Source organism: Dermacentor albipictus, chromosome 5 (assembly GCF_038994185.2).
Source record: "Dermacentor albipictus isolate Rhodes 1998 colony chromosome 5, USDA_Dalb.pri_finalv2, whole genome shotgun sequence".
NCBI lineage: Eukaryota > Metazoa > Arthropoda > Arachnida > Ixodida > Ixodidae > Dermacentor > Dermacentor albipictus.
Window position 1 is genome coordinate 159960339 of NC_091825.1, and position 16956 is coordinate 159977294.

General features: G+C 45.7%; 1 protein-coding gene across 5 annotated transcripts in view; it reads left to right on the top strand.

The window, feature by feature from the left end:
- The window catches only part of LOC135916337 (uncharacterized), a 415240-nt gene that overhangs the window by 351682 nt on the left and 46602 nt on the right, over positions 1 to 16956 (top strand). For 3 of the 5 annotated variants that reach the window (XM_065449669.1, XM_065449673.1, XM_065449674.1), the window contains exons 1-3: positions 10232 to 10976; positions 13019 to 13241; positions 14850 to 15853. In XM_065449669.1, coding sequence (XP_065305741.1) covers positions 10717 to 10976; positions 13019 to 13241; positions 14850 to 15853 — 1487 coding nt within the window. In that variant the 5' untranslated portion in view covers positions 10232 to 10716. Of the gene's footprint in view, positions 1 to 10231; positions 10977 to 13018; positions 13242 to 14849; positions 15854 to 16956 lie in introns of those variants that run through there. The other 2 variants (XM_065449670.1, XM_065449671.2) reach the window with 1 other exon arrangement.

Sequence of the window (16956 nt, forward strand, 5' to 3'; positions counted from 1 at the left end):
AGACGCATAGCGCTTCTGAAGAATCTGGAGTCACTTATAGTCACTCAGTGGCTCAGATAGCGTGTCTTTCTTTTATTCAAAGAGTGAAGGTGGCCTCTATTCAGCCTCCCCTACACTTTCTAGGTACTTGTATTAAACGAAGGAAGTTGTTCTTGCCTGTTATTTTCTTGGATTTTGTGTCGTTAACAATACCAATTAAAATTCTGGCGCGTACGAGCCAGAACCACGTTTATATTACGAGGCACGCCATAGCGCGCGGCTCCTGATTAATTTCTAGCACCTGGTCTTTCTTATTTTTTTAACGTGCATCCAATGCACAGTACACGAGCGTTTGTTGCATCCCGCCCTCATCAATATACGTCCGCCGCTGCCGGGATCGAACCCGCAATCTCGAGCTCAGCAGCGACACGGCATACCGAACTACCGCTGCGGGTGAGCTAGTGTCGTATTTACGCAGTAGCATAAAAGGGGATAGGCTAGGGTATGGTAACACAGAAATCATATCAACTAAACATCGAGTCGCTCGGTTCTCTTGGTATTCATCAGTTTTCTTCACACACACACACACACACACACACACACACACACACACACACACACACACACACACACACACACACACACACACACACACACACTCACACATATATATATATATATATATATATATATATATATATATATATATATATATATATATATATATATATATATACGTGTGAAACCCTTTGCATTGTGGTGCAGCTCAAACAAAGTGGCTAGGGCAGCTGCACGTTCTTTTTAGTTTGGCTTTTGTTTATTCTAATGAAGCCACCACGAAAATAAGACGACGAGAAGTGGACACACCCGCAGCGAGCTTTTTATATCTTCTGTGCTGGGGCGTTAAAGATTTTAGGCGACAATTTTTCAATGATATTGAAAACCACATGAGGTATGTCCCCAAAAGATGAACTCTTGATCATAAAAATTTTGCTTATACATACAGTTTATCTTGGACTAGCGGGTAACCTTTAACGGATTTGGTTTCCTCACAGGATCTAGGATCTTGAGATGTAGGGCAATGAATGCACGGCTTTCTTTTTATTTGACATCACACCATGCACGCAGATGCGATGTAAGGGACATAGAATATATAACAAAACAGTTTTCTTTTTCTTGTGCACGTTTGCTTATTGAGCTTCTGGAGGATTTATCACATCGACCAAACACATGCCCTTTCTTACTTTCTCCTCCTTAGGCTGGACGATAGCAATTTTGACCGCGCTCTGTGTTGGTCATGTTTTCACTTTGATATTTTTGCAATCTCGACATGCCGCTCACTGAGCCAAATCAAAGGAGAGAGAGAGAGAGAGTTCTGCAGAAAACTGTTGTCACACTTGCTTGTCTAGCCAGAAAGTTCTTGCGCTGAATACACAACGATGACCTACCAAAAAGCCCAATTATCAACACTATAATTTTCTTGTTGTGCAATGCTTTTTATCAATGTTATTTCTGTTGACTTCTTCACATGTTCTTTTAATCACCGCATCTAAAGTTGTAATCCCTGCATGTAGCAAGGCTGACGTCTTCAGCTTTCTATGCATAGTTTTCCCGTGGGGGCTTACTTACTGTTAGAGTTACTGTATAGACTCCCTTTAGCGGTATTGTGTCGCCATCTTCTGCAAGCTAGTTCAGTAAAACACAGGGCGATAGTCGTGCGCTCGGGTATTACCGCGTGATTTTGCAGTATCTCTTGCCTTCATTTCATTGCTAACCCGATTTCTTTTTTCGGTCAAACTGGCTTACTGTGGCGTGCCGCACTTAAACCGCTTTTGCGCATTTAACACTCGTGCTGATTGCTCCCCTCTTCACCGGCCGCGGCCGGTCTTGCACTTTACGCTTATTTCGCAGCTCCAAATGAATAATAATTCAGTTCCAGCAACAAATCGACGGCTTCCTGGATGGCTGACACTGTTTGTCGCGGATTCAAGCGCCTGCTAGAGTTGTAGAAGCAATTATATTCTGCGCGATTCGCTGCTTTATCAAGCGCCGCACCAACGGAAGGCTAGAACTTATTCTTAACCCCACGCTGTTCTTAACGTACATCGATGGTTTCGTGCGCAGACAACTTCACTTACTTATTTATTAACTTTCTTTTTAGATCACCACATTTTTCTTGCGCAAGCAAGACAAAATGAATAACTTATTTTACCGACGTTCTTGCGACGTAAACAGTCAGTCGTAACTGATGCGTATAAGAGTAATAAGTCGCCGATAGCTTATTTCCGCATAGCATTCATTGCCCGGTGGACACGACCCACGGAATGTCCACCGACGCGTGTGACGCAAGCAATCGACGTCTGTGCCAAGCACCAGTCGAGACATTCGGAGAAAAACGTGAAAGGATTTCGTAAACCAGCGGATGCCCAAGTTGTGAGAGAGAAACATCTGTTGCCGTTTGAATAAATTCCCATAAGTATATTCCAGATTTGTTTGATTGTTTGATTGTTTTTTCTTATATTTCTTTTTCTCCACTCAAGACCTGTAGTTCAAAACAAATAAATAGGCTGCGATGAACAATAAAATATCCACACTTAAAAATCAATTGTGGAAAACTAGTTCCCACACATTGCTGCGTTGGGAAAGTACATTTATTTATGCTGATTTCGTAATACATTCTATTGCTAGAGCTGCGTACGAATGGATCCGCCAGTTTGTTTTTATGTGTGCGGGAAACCCGTTTTTGTTGCTTGGAGCGCCACTGTTGCATGTTTCAAGTAATTCTAGAGCACAGGTATGTCTTTCATTCTCACGCATGCTAGGCTTGACGCACGGCATACCACTACAAGAGTGTAGATATACCTCTCTCTCAGCAACTTCAGCGCCGACCGCGGGGACCAGTTACTCCCCGCCGACCGCGGGGAGTAACTGTTGTGAATTGCTGATGATTAGAAAGGAAATCGCAAATCCATGTTAGCGTAAGAGAATGCAATTTAAGAGCAGATAATTTCAAAATCAAACGGAAATGTGCTACGAGGTCAAACGCTTTTGAAAAGTCTAGAAAAGCACAATCAGTTTGTAGATCCTCTTCCATGTTAGTATGCAAATCAGTTGTTAATTCTAATAATTGCGTGTCACAAGAGAAGTTGCTCCGAAATCCGTGTTGGTTAGAAAAGAAAAATTTGTTGGCTTCCAGGTGACTGTAGACATCTGATGCACTTACATGTTCTAGCATTTTGCAGCATATAGATGAATGATATTGGACGGTAGTTTTCCGGTTCGGGGTCATTACCTGACTTAAATATGGGTATGACCTTTGTTATCTTGCCATCTGAGGGCAGCACGCCAGTCTCTAAAGATTGCCTGAATATGTGAGACACAATTTTACTAGATGCTATGAAGGTGTTTTTCAGAATTTTAGAATTAATGTCGTCAACGCCACAGGATGTGGTTAGCTTGAGGTTGTTTATCACGTATGCGACACCTTCAGCTGTTATTTCAATTGGTGACATGTGTTGGTAGTTTAGCTCCGATATATCCGGCAGATCAGGCTGATCTGTGGTGAATATAGAAGAAAAATACCTATTTTAAGCAAAAGCACAGTGATTATCCGGAATGGGAGTGTTATTATTGTTGTGTAATAAATGTCAGTGTGGTCTTAATTTGGGATTATAATGTGCCAGAACTTTCTGGGATTAGAATTTACAAGAGATGGTAGGTCATGAGTGAAGTATTTATCTTTAGCTGAAGACAGGGTAGAACAGTAAATTTTTAAGCTTTCCTTGTACGTGTCCCAAGCTGCTTGCATGCGCAAGTGCTTAGCACTTTCGTAGTGGCGCTTCTTCCTCTTTCTCAGTAAGCGTAGGGATCTGGTGAACCATGGGTTAGATTTATCATTGGTTATCTTAATGAAAGGAACGTACTGGTTAACGAAGGCAGATATCGTATTCGTGAAGAGTATCCTATTCCCCTCCGCCAACCGACTGTGAAATGGAGGCAACAGCATGTGGGAAAAGAATATATCTAATTCCAAATTCATAACATTGTAAGTGGCTTTACTATAATCGCGTTTTTTTTTTTTAGTAGCGAAACCTGTAAAAGATGAGGGTACGTTTAGAGTTACTTGCACTAAGGAATGATCGCTAAAGCCATTAATAGACACAATGTGATCAACTGTATCAGGTGCTGTTGTGAGGATTGAATCTAAGATATTATTACCCCGTGTAGGCTGCATAACAACCTGCAACAGGTTAAAATCTAAGGTTAAATTTATAAATTCTGCCGAAGTATTACAGGATGAAGATAAGTTAACCCAGTCGATCAGAGGAAAATTGAAGTCTCCTAGGAAATATAGGGTATCAAACGGGTGAAGCTCCGTCACTGATTCTATGTTGCTGCGCAAGTCATTAATAAATAAATTAGTAGAATTTGAAGGTCGGTAACATACACCTATAAGTATTCGCGAGGATGAGAACATGCATACAGCCCAGATCATTTCTAGGTTAGAGTTTGAGTTAATTACATAACACGGATGTGTTTTTCTTATTCCTGTAAGGATGCCGCTGCCTTTTTTACCTTTTCAGTCATATCTGTGAATGTTGTAGTCGAGAACACATTCAAGTATTTCTTCATCAAATACACCTGGATACAACCAAGTTTCAGTTAATGCTAGTATGTCAGATTTTCTGTCTTCAAGGACGGAAGAAAGCTGGTCGCGTTTATGCACAGGGCTTCGAATGCTAGTGAACGATAATGACATCGAAGGAGAGGCATGATAGGAGCTAGGCCGATTATGGCCTTTTGGACACGTGATGTCCCTGTGCTATCCACTGGAAGGAATAACAGAGCGGGTAGCGATATTAAATATGGATTTATTGCTGTCTATGCGCAGCCTGGCAACTGTTTGAATAGTTTTTTTCTGTCTTCGCGAATGAAATGAGCTGTCTTCGCGCCTGCCGTGTAGGTGGGGGAGAAATCTTCACTGGTAGCAAATGACGATCCTTTGAGTTTGCGTACTGACATCGGAATATTTTCTTTGTCCTCAAAAAAGGTAAGTTTTGCTATTATTGGCCTGCGTTTATTGTCACTGTATCTGCCATTCCCCTATTAAAGGAACTAGCAATGTCACCGCCATCCAACAAGATCCGGACTCCATCGCAGTATGGTGCGAAAAATGGGTCATGCCTCTTAACCTAAGCGCAAAGCTATGTCGTTAACCCGCAATCGCACACTAATCAACTACACCTATACAATTATTTCTGCTCTTATCAATAGCGTATTTACTCGATTCTAAGCACCCCCTTTTTATCACGATCGCGATGCCCAAAGTGAGGGGGGGTGCTTAGATTCGAAAAATCTAGAATGATCCCCCCCCCCCGCCCTATTTTTGCTGTGACATCACGACGAGACGGGTGCGATAAATAACATTTTATTTTGCAAACATTCAAAAGAAAATCGGTGCACACAGTGAACCCGCTGCTTGTGTCGGATGCTCAGTCACTCTCACTGCCACTCGAGTTCGTCGCACCGTTTGAACCGCCGCTCTCGGTATCCCACAGCAGGTAGTCTTCCATTCCGTCGAAGTGGTTTGTGATCGAGCAGTTCTTAAATTATTTGACCACAACGTCCACTTGGACCCGCTTCCACGCGTCCGAAATCCACTTTGCGATGGTTGATGGGGACGCTTTCTGTAGCTTTCACCGTACATCCGCACAGTCCGGCTGTGCGCGTACTCGCGCCGCGGACGCCGTTCCACCTCGGCACTCCGACGGCTCCGGCTCGATATGACAGTGTGAGCAAGCGCGCTTGGCGGCCTTGGCTACGCGCGCTTCTTAACAAATAGGGAAGGGGGGGGGGGGGGGGGGGGGGGGTGCTTAGATTCGCATGCAAACTTTTTTCCCAGTCTTTTCGCGAAAATAGAGGCGGGGGGGGGGGGGGGGGGGGGGGTGCTTAGAGTCGCGGAAATGCAGTAATTCCACGTCTTGTAAATGCCTGGTCGTTTACATGACTAGTCGCTAGTATGGACAACATATATTGGCACCATCTGCTCTTACATGTATGCTTCACGTACTCTTACTCAGGGATATTTAAAGCGTAAACTGAAAATGGCACCATCCAAAAAAAAGTACTAGCATCTATAACATTCGTGCGTCCGCACATAGAATATGCGTCATATTCTGGCACCTTCCTACGACTGCTGTCCCTGTGGCAGATCTGAGGCCTTTCTTAAAAAGGAAATTGCGACAACGCTGAGAGCGCATGTGGAACGCTGAAACAAATAATAAACTGCACGTTATAAAGCAACAGTTACGTTTTTGGCCCTCCCCAACAAAATCTTGGCGAACAGATGTCTTATTCTGTCGCCTCAGAATAGGGCACACATTTGGTACCCACAATTTTCTGCTTACTGGAAATGAACCGCCAACTTGTGGTCGATGTGGTGAGAGGCTGACCATCCTCCACGTCCTCTTGGAGTGTCAGAAAGCCGAACCTGAAAGAAACATTTTCCGCTTGCATACCATTATTACATCCCTCTACACCTGGCTATGTTTCTGGGTAAGGAACCGCTTTTTAATTTGCCTTTAATTGCTGGGAGCTTACCACTGTCGTTGAGAAAAGAAAGTGCGCAATGGTAGCACTCTACCGGCGCTAAAATATGGGGTAGAAACTTGGAGGTGAACAAAGAAGCTCCAAAAAAATTGTGCAGATGCTCCGCACTGTCGGAATCGATGTAAGCGAAGCTTTCTCTGCTGGTTGTTTTGGTTGACGGTGGTTAGCGGTGATGTTGACGGCGAAAGCTTATTTTCTTCAGCATTTAGTCTAACACAAGAGTGGTGAGTTGATGTTAAACATTACCTTGCGTGCACCGCTGGTGTTTGTCTGCGTAGTACACAGAACAAACAGGGAGAGCTGTCTGCTTGTGGTGTTATTGTAGGTCATATTTCATAATCTCTGAGAGGGTTCAGCATTGTCGTTGCCTTACATAGCACAGTGCATTATGCAGAAGTTAATTGGATTATGGGTCTTTACGTGCCAAAACCGAAATCGGATTATGAGGCACGCCATAGTGGCGAACTCCGGATGAATGTTGACACCGTGATGTTCTTTAACGTGATTCAAACGAGAACGGCAAATAACACAACGCACGACGGAAGGCGACACGGGACAACCACGTAGGCGCGCTAACAACTGAGGGTTTTATTTCTTGACACAGCAATAAATAGATGCTGCCAAGAATCAAAACAACAACAAAAAACAGTGCCGTCATCTGCATCGCACAACGAAAACAAATTAAAATCTGGAATGCAGTTGTGAGCCTTACAATGAACACTAATGTGACCAGAGAGCTGGTTTTCTATCTTATATCGACGCTCATAAAATCTGTCATTCAGACATCTGCCCGTTTTGCCTACATAAGATGAACCACACGACAGGGGAACTGAATAAACTACTATCTTTACACATCCGACATGCTTCTGCCCATGTTTTCTTGCGCACACATGTTTATTTTCCTGCATGTCCTACATGTCCTGCATTCACCTTGGCACACATCAAACCAAGAGGTTTCGGAGCGGAAAATAAACGCGAACATCAGCTCGTTTGCCTACGTTTGCCTACTTGCAACACTTCTGTGCCCACCGCGGTAGCGGTGGGCACAGAAGTGTTGATTTGGCGGCCAACCGCATACGTAGTGTTGTGTGGACCCTGCGGTGCGCTTTAATTAATGCGGCTCTGTTTCCGCCCGCCCTGCGTAATTTGTCCTCTTGACATATATGCTTGGTGTTTATTTTTCAGAAATAGCAGGAACATACTGTACCTTACCTTGAACTTAATCTTATCCAGTTTCCCCGCAAACACTGCCGCATTATCTTGCCTTCTAACGTAAACTGCCCCCTCCCCCAACTTCTATATGGGAACTTCCTATTCTCCCTCCTTTCTACAGTTCTATCTCTCGCACGTTAGTAGAAAGGCTAGCGCTGCAGTTTCTGCACTGCTTTTGCGGGTGTCACCGCTAACTACAGCTGTCAAGAGGCTAATGAGGCGACACCCAGGGAGCTCCAGAGGACATTGTGCACATTCAACGCGGTTGTGTCCAAACGAGTTTCTCGCGTGGCCTTTCCTATCTGACTCGCTTCTGCCATGTATACAGACGCTCTGAACCACTCTCCGACGCGGTGTGCCAGACCCTAGCAACCGCAAGTAAAGCTTCGCTTTAAAGCTTACGGACTACGCATAGAGCAATGGAACGAAAAATGTAAGGCTTAACGTTGACAGGAAGATAGTGGCGTGGATCAGAGAGCAAACGGGGATAGCCGATATTCTAGTGAACATTAAGGGGAAAAAATGGAGCTGGGCAGACTATGTAATGCGTAGGATAGATAACCGGTAGATCATTCCAGTTACAGAATGGCTACCAAGGGAATGGAAGCGCAGTCGAGGCCTGACAGCAGAAAATTAGCTCGGGTGAAGAAATTAGGAACTTTGCAAGCACAAGATGGAATCAGCTAGTACAATACAGGGAATAAGGGCTAACTGGACATCGCTGGGGAGGCCTTCGTCCTGCAGTAGACATAAAGGCAGGCTGATGATGATTATTATTAATACTCTCGCATTATGAACGTAACAGTACTGGAACGCACATTCGAATTACTATCACTTTGCTCCCGCCGAATCATCTCTCGCCTCTGCTTGATTCACTCCTTGTATTACCATCCACACTAGAGGCATTCCCTGTTAAAAATCCAGGCTTGTGTACATTTTCGCGCTTAAACCACAGTCGTCCCATAGCATGCATCGTCACCCGGACATCTGTCATGAACGTTTCATTCTTCCCTGACGCGATAACCCACTGGGATAGCCTGCCAGAAAACACAATTTAATACACTGGCCATAAATAATTCCATGAAACGCTAACTACCCATCTTGCCTAATCTTCCGAAACATAACCATGGTCTTCGCTAACTTACATTCTCTTTTACTTTTTCGTGTCAATCCACGGACACAATGTTGCGCTTTTTATAATTGTTTCGTTGTTTTTTTTTTTCATTTGGGATGTGTCCTTCGTTCTGTTATGATATTGTCACGTGGAATTAAGCGCCCTCCCCCCGATGTTAAGTAATGTAATGAAAATGAAATTTAAAAAAAGCATATAAATGAAACTGTAACTAAGAATCAGCATTCGAACATCCAAACGTGCACAAGAACCTAATAGGCTCTATGCTTATTAGGTTCTGGCACTCAAACAACCCGAGACGGGCTCTAAGAAGCAATTCGTGAGATGACTGTACACAAAATGTCGCGAAGGGCGCTGACGGCGTGTGTCAGCTTATCAGAGCACAACTCTCACTCACTGATAGAGAGCATCTGTCAAGAAAGTTCTTAGAATCACGCAGGTGGACTAACTGTTCTGCACAGCGTGAGTATTCTATAATTATATATTCCACTGAAGCGTTGGGTTAGTCACAAACTACAATCTGGGGATTTACTTCTTTTAATGCGATACAAATGAAGCATGTGGTCTGCATCCATGTGCGGACGAGCGAGAAGGGTGTTGGTCAAGCGTTCCATTTTCTGTTTTGATGGCATTCGCTGGAATGGGTCTACTCTGTACAAAAGGGAGAACTTAGCTTGCTCATCGAACTGCATGTCCTCGCTGATCGTCTGTCATTAGGTAGGAAAAAAGAGGCATAGTGTCTGATACGGTAAATGTAACGGGGATAAGGATATAATTAATGCTTACGCTGCAGTAGCCAAGCTGTCAGCCACCTGTTTCCTTGCAATACCAGTATGGTTCGGTAGAAATTAAAGAAAAGCCTCATAACCAGCTAATGAAGCAATCAATGTTTTCGTAATTTTGTAGATAATGGAGGAGTATACATGCATAATAGCAAAATTCGATTAGGAGTTCCATATGATGATGATGATGATGATGATGATGGATCTTTCGGAGTCAGTATGCATCAACCAGTACTGACTGTGATCACACTCGGCAACTAATTTTAGGGCTCAGTAATATTCAGAACGGTTGTGTCGCTCCGCTGCCGACGTATTCTGATATATCCGACGACGTCTGCATACTTGATATGCTGGAACATGGAAGGCCGAAGTCCAACCGTCATTTAATGTATGCACGTTAATAAAGACGGACTTTTAGTTCTCCTGCAACCGGTATATTTGCTCGACCGTAGGTAACGTTGCCTCTAAATAGTGCATGACCGATTTCTTTCCGGTTTCGGGATATTCAGTTTCACACAAGGCGTGTTTACCTGCCAAGGAAATTGGCTGATATATGAATGCAGAAGATTATCGTGCTGCAAATTTACTAGGCTCTTGTTCTGCTACGAATATGTCCATTTCTTCGAAGAAGTTTGTCTCGAAGCTTGTGAGCCATATGATTTATCAACAAAGGATAAAGTGACGGTACATTTCTGAAATGCGAACAACTTGATGAAGTCTGCACTTTTATAGGAAATGAGCCCTTTCCTTTTTCTTTCAGAATCGTATCGCATGTTCTTGTGCCGCTCGTGATTTACATCGGCTGGCCAGCATTGGTGACGAAGACGACGCTGCTGCTGCTGCCACGAGCGTTGCCGTTCGCGCTCTCACGAGACAGACGCTGCCAGCCCCTGTGACCGCTGTAGCTCGAAACCGCGTCACCACGCTGGCGGCAACGCACTCCGTCGGCGTACCGTCGTACTCGTTCTGGCACAGCGCCTTCTTGCCATTCCAGGTCGAACCATGTGGACGGACGACACGGGCGACGAGATCGTCTCCATCTCCACCGAGAGCCTGCAGGAGCAGCCGTGGCAGACAGTGCGGGTGGCCGGCGGGCAGTCCCTCGGCCAGCGGTTCCTCGGCAGCAAGTTCTCCATCCTGCTGCTGGCGGCCATCGCGGTGCTGTTTGCGGGCGTGCTGCCCTTCGTGGCGTTCCGGGCCGCCATCCTGAGCAGCTCGCGCGCCCTGGCCGCTGCCAGCGCCGTGACCAGCCGCCTGGCCAGGTGCGACGAGAACCGAGCTCAGCGGCATCCGACGCCTGCAGCTTGTTCGTGCAGTCTTTGTTTCTATTCGTTTACCCACAGCACAAGCATTAGAACGGACGCGGTACAGTGGCACGTATACCGCGGTGGTATACGGGAGCGGCAGATGCGTATCGCTCGAAGGAACTGAGTTCATGACATTCATTCCTATAAAGATGTACTTGCGCATGTATCTAACAGAAGTCAAAGCAGCAAATTTGCCGCGGCTGTCGCTGTAGCATTTGCTACAAATGTTCCTCTCAATTCCTTCATTTCCGTAGCCTTTAAATTTACGCAGCTCAGGCAGTACTCACGTTAAGTAACTTGTATCAATATTCTCACGTGGCATGACATCCAGCGCAGTATCTCGCTGGAGTGGTGCGCACTCGCAGCAGACAAGTTGAAGCCTGGGATCTCATTATAAAGTGCTATGCCGTGACGTAAAAAAAAAGATGTTTAGGTGCAAGCTCGACCTTAGGGGAACTTGTATCGCTTCCCGCTGCATCCAGTTATTAGCGGGCACTGTGACTGATATCCCCGAGATAGATCGGTCTGTGACGCGGCCACATGTGCTTATTAGGGAGCCAGAATCCAGAAAATGAATGGCCGATGCCCGAACGTCTGATTACGAGGAAGTGCATTTCGGTATAAGGAAGTCTCGTGACCCGCCCTAGCGCAGAGTCCCCGTGGTATATTTTAAATAAAGACAGAATCAATTGTCGCTATTGTTTATCGATCGGGGCCCGGGCAGCGTCTACCTCGAAAATTATTGCTTCATTTTTTTACTTGGTGGTAATATTCTTTTGATATAGACGTCAATTAAGACAATTGAACAGTTGAACACTCAGCCCACAAGAGCACATGGCAAAGCCTTAACTACACGAGTCCGGTATTGTGTGCTATATACCTATAGGCTTCGCACTTCCTGGTTTAACACGACGGCACATATCAAGTGTCGAAGTGCGTGCGCCCAATTTGATCATATCGAACAACGTGCGATACCCTTAGGAGACACAAAACTTCAAAATCTCGACGCAGCACTTTGATTTGAATCAGCCGCAAGCTACTGTTATGGTCCTAGAATTACCGTTCACGCTTAACTCAATTGAATTGCTGAAAGGATGGAGCACTGCAATAACCTGCTTATCTCTATGTATGCTCGTCACGCATTTCTATGGCACACCAAACCGTTAAAAACCATGCACTCTCTAGGCATGTAGCGATACTACCCGCAAGAACTGCTAAAAAGTCGATTACCTCCAGCTCGCAGACATCATGAATTTTATTTCGAAATACATAGAGGCCTCCATATTTTGGCATTCACAATATTTCACCTTAATTCATGATCTCAAACTTTCGCTGAGCGCTAAAAGCACGCTCTCTATGCTGATGTTTTTTTTAAATCTTACACACACACACGGCCACACACACACACACACACACACACACATATGTACGTATATATATATATATATATATATATATATATATATATATATATATATATATATATATATATATATATATATATATATATATATATATATAAAGCTTGAATGGAAGTACGTAGGAAAAATAACAGGACTTTACTGACGTTTCGGCATTTATCCGGCTTTCATGAAGAGCCGTTCAAAAGGACTCTTGATGAAGGCTGGACCACGGCCGAAACATTAGTAAAGTACTGTTATTTTTCCTGCGTACTTCTATTCTTTAAACGATTTCTGTGCCGGATCCTGTGATTCTATGCTCCACTCACACGTATATAAACCCATTGATTACTACAAAAAGCCAATGCAAAACTACTTGTCACCTTTCTTCGTTACTTTTTTTTTACTTTATTGATATAAAAGATATCGCAAATATGCTGAGCTTACCATGGTGAGAAATCCGGCGAGTGGATTATCGATGTTGGATACTTTGGTGCTAACAAAATCAAACACAAACAGAACACTTCAGTCGCCCTCCGTCGATTGTTCTTCCAATTCCCACGCCATAGAGCCTCGGGGCGCATTTGGCGCTCGCAGGACCGCTTCGTCCAGCGTGAACAGGCAGGCGCAGGACGCCGTGACGGCATTCGACGTCGTCATGGCGCAGACACACGACCACGGCCTTGCGCCTGCTGACCATCACTCCATCGAGCGAAACGCAGTCAAAGACAGCGGGGACCCGCATGGTGGCAGGGCCCACCAACCACTGCGCACCCAACGTCATCACGCTGTCGTCGCTCACGACGAGCTGCTGCCGCAGGTCTGTTGGTGTAGACTGGCTGATTACTTACTGTAAAGGATGGCGGGGACTTGGGCATGTTGCCTGGTGCGGGTGTTTACTGCAATGGAAGAATGCGAAGGCTTCACATTTCGCCTTATATGTCAGTTACCTCTACGAAACTACAGAGCCCTTGAATCAGTTGGCCGTGCGGCACAAACTTTTCTGCATTGAACAGCCTCCGAAAATTGGAGCATATCGGCTCTAGTGCTGCCAACTGTAAAACTTGGTAGAATCAGTAGAAGGGGTGGACAGTGTTGACACCACCTAGGGTTAAACACTGCTCATGATTCCTGTCGCGTCGTAGTGAAGGTGAATAATACAGTGGCAAATCTGTAAACGACGAAACTAACTTTATTGGGTGAACTTGTTCCCACAAAAACAAGTTACACTCAAAGCACAACGACAGCGGTGAACACGATCGGCGATAGTGGAAATCTCGTCTGCCGGTCAAGCTCGTCGGCTTGACCAGCCGGATAGATGGCCCAAAGTCTCACCAGAGTTCTATCATAGGCACCCAGTTGTATTGACAAGGTCGAATCAGGGCTAGATATTTCTTAGCACACTCTAGGGCGGTCGGTACAGTCCTTCGTGAGCATCGGTAAAAGCGACAAGGCATGGATAAGCGTTGATAGTCTCCAGCAGTTATCGATGGCTATACGACGCCTTCACTTCATCTGTAATACATAAGTGCGCATCGTTATAGTAAAACTATGTTGCACACATACTTTCATCACATGGTTCTTAAACACTATATGTAATGTGATATAGTCGCAGACCACCAAAAACTAAGTTGGCGCTTTAGCCGGGATGGCAGTGGGCGTGAAATTGACGAAATATGATAAAATAAAACGAGACATCGACCACAAAAGATCTAGAAAGGTTAACGTTTCGGCTCCCACACGGAAGCCCTGTTCATAAATTCGACTACAAGCAATAAAACAGTCGCGTAAGCACGTCGTATGACGTGTACAAGACACTTAGCGTACACAGGTGGCAAATTTTCATCGTTTTGATTACGAGTGTTCATCATTGTTTCAATATGAAGCGACTCTAGCTAAAGACACATGTTTCGATTCTTCTCTTTGGCAATCAAACGTGCTTGGTCCCAGTTAGTAGCATGCCCTGATGAAACGCAATGCTCAGAATGTGCGCTCGGAGACACGTGTTGCTTCTTGACGTCGCTTTGGCTGCTTGAGGCGCCTCTCGAAGTTTCTGCTTTCGCCGACGTAAACGCACGAACAGTTCGCGCTGGGAATGGCATACACCACACCCGGGAACATTTTACTCTTTAGTTTGTCCTTCATAGTCACAAGTTCATGTCGAAGCTTTCTGGAAACTACACGGTATACTTTTTTGCATGTTGGCTTGTTTCAAACATCAGTGCACTTGTCTCACTTGCCGAGCTAACGAGCAACAAGTGCTACACACTGCTCAGTGTACGCACTCCGCGGCTTTCGACGAGTTCTCTCCGCACATTGTCATTCTTTCTGTCAAATACGAAGTTCACAAGAAAAACGTTCTTGGCACACGAGATGCCAACTGGTTATTTGATGTTTCATTAGCCGTGCCTCACTCTGTACCAACCAGGTAATGGAACACCCTAAACCCTGCGACTCGCCGGCTTGTCAACGGGAAGCGCTGAACATCTCGGAGCAACTGGATGAGTCCGTGTCACCGTGCGATGATTTTTATACGCACGTCTGCGGGCGCTGGACGCAGCGGGTTGCCGTGCCCAACGGCTCTGCCAGGGTCTCGGTGGACACCCTGACCCAGGACCACCTGACCCACCTCGTAGACGGAGCTTTCCGGCGCTACTCCGAAGAGCTGGAGCGGGTGGCCGACCTGTACAACGAGTGCCGCAGCCACAAGTCGGGGGACTTCGAGCGAGCGCTGTTCGACGAGCTCGTGGGGGGCTTCGGAAACGTCAGCTGGTACCTGAGCATCCGCACCATGGCTGGCCGGCTGCGCAAGTCGGTGTGGCCCACGTTCCGGGATGTGGGAGACACGAAGCTCTCGGCGAGCATCGGCGCCTTCTACCGGACCGTCAACGAACCGGCGCTGTTCTCCATCAAGCCAACCACGGACAGCGACTTCCCCAATGAAACGCTGATCTCCGTCGGCCTTCCCACTCTGGTAATGGGGTCGTTCATCCAGCACTCCCCCAAGATGCGCGATGACAGCAACGACTACAACTACGTGTCCGATGCGATGGACATGATACTCCGCCAGAGCAACCTGACACACGGCATCAAGGTGAACGTGCTGAACGTCGAGCTCACGCTGGCGCGCGCCATCGGCACCGCTGTTCCCGAGGCTCCGAGGCTGGTGCAGGTCCAGGAGCTGCCGAGCACGGGCAAGCTCAAGTGGGACGCTCTGTTTCGCTCTATGATGGCCGAGACGGACACGAACTTCTCGTCGGTGTACGTGTCGGTGGACTCGATGCGCTACCTGTACGCTTTGCAAGAGGCACTGCACGAGTTGCAGGACGTGGAGATCTTGGCCTACCTAGGATTCCGCACCAAGCTTGTCCTGGCCCCGCTACTGATGGACAACGATTCGCTCTCCCTGCTCGGAGCCCTTGCCGTGTCCCCGTAAGCCGCCGCTGTTTCTTATCTTTCTTCTTGTCTCACTTCTATTTTGTAAAATACGGTTTTCTGTGGCGACATCGGAATGATTTGGGATTTGTGGAATCTTTATATTGGGCCGTCACAATCTGATCACTTTGCTCAACATAAGGTGATTTAAGACCTTCCAGTGCACGTATAGGACAACGGAAAAGACGTCAGCTTGTAACGAAAAAGATGCACCAACTTAGCGTAGAGCTATGTACGGAACAGTTTAATAAGGCATAATTAGCGCTAAAAGACCCAGATTCAAATTGCGCGCACCTAATACCGGAACCGCGAGTGTAGCATTACGCTAGTCTAGTCTAAACAACAAACCACACAGTACACTAATGTGCGCAAGATCTTCAATGTGAACCGCAATTGACTTGCCTTTCCTATATGTGTACGAACGGCACATTAAACATTTTTGTTTCTATATAGGCGTTCAGACACCGTCTGCTTTTGTTGCTTTAGCCAGGTAACTGCCCATTCGTTCCTGTATAACCGCAGTGATCATGCGTCCTTGTCTGTATAATCACGTCACATGAATTTGCCATTGCTTTTACCGTCATACCGAGCTGTCAGCATACAAATAACCGGAACATGCAGTGTCCATCGGCTTTAGATCTCAGGGGCTGAATTCACTGGACTTCTTGTTCAGAATAATTATTTGTTATTGACTGGCCGCTTTCACTAGTATTCTTTTTCGCCCCCGACTTGGTCGGCTCATGTTCTCACGAACCGCCAAAGCGTGCGAAGTTCTTTAAGTGTATACGGATCCATGTTTTGCAAACCTACGCGTGACTACTACTGCAACCATAAAGATGACGTGAAATCGAAGCAACGAAACCTAGTGCTACTTGTTCAATCACTGATATTAAATTTGTTGACAGAATATAGGTAGCACTAGTGCGCAGTAAATATGTCCATTTGAGGCGCTAAACCTTTGCAGTACTTGTAGACTTTCAAATTGTAATCAGTACGTTTGCCTATAGGTACACATAAACCATGTACGACTGTGTTTTGGATTATTAAGGTACTCGCCTTTATTGAGCTCGTGAATTGCTTGCGGACATTACTGCCGTCTC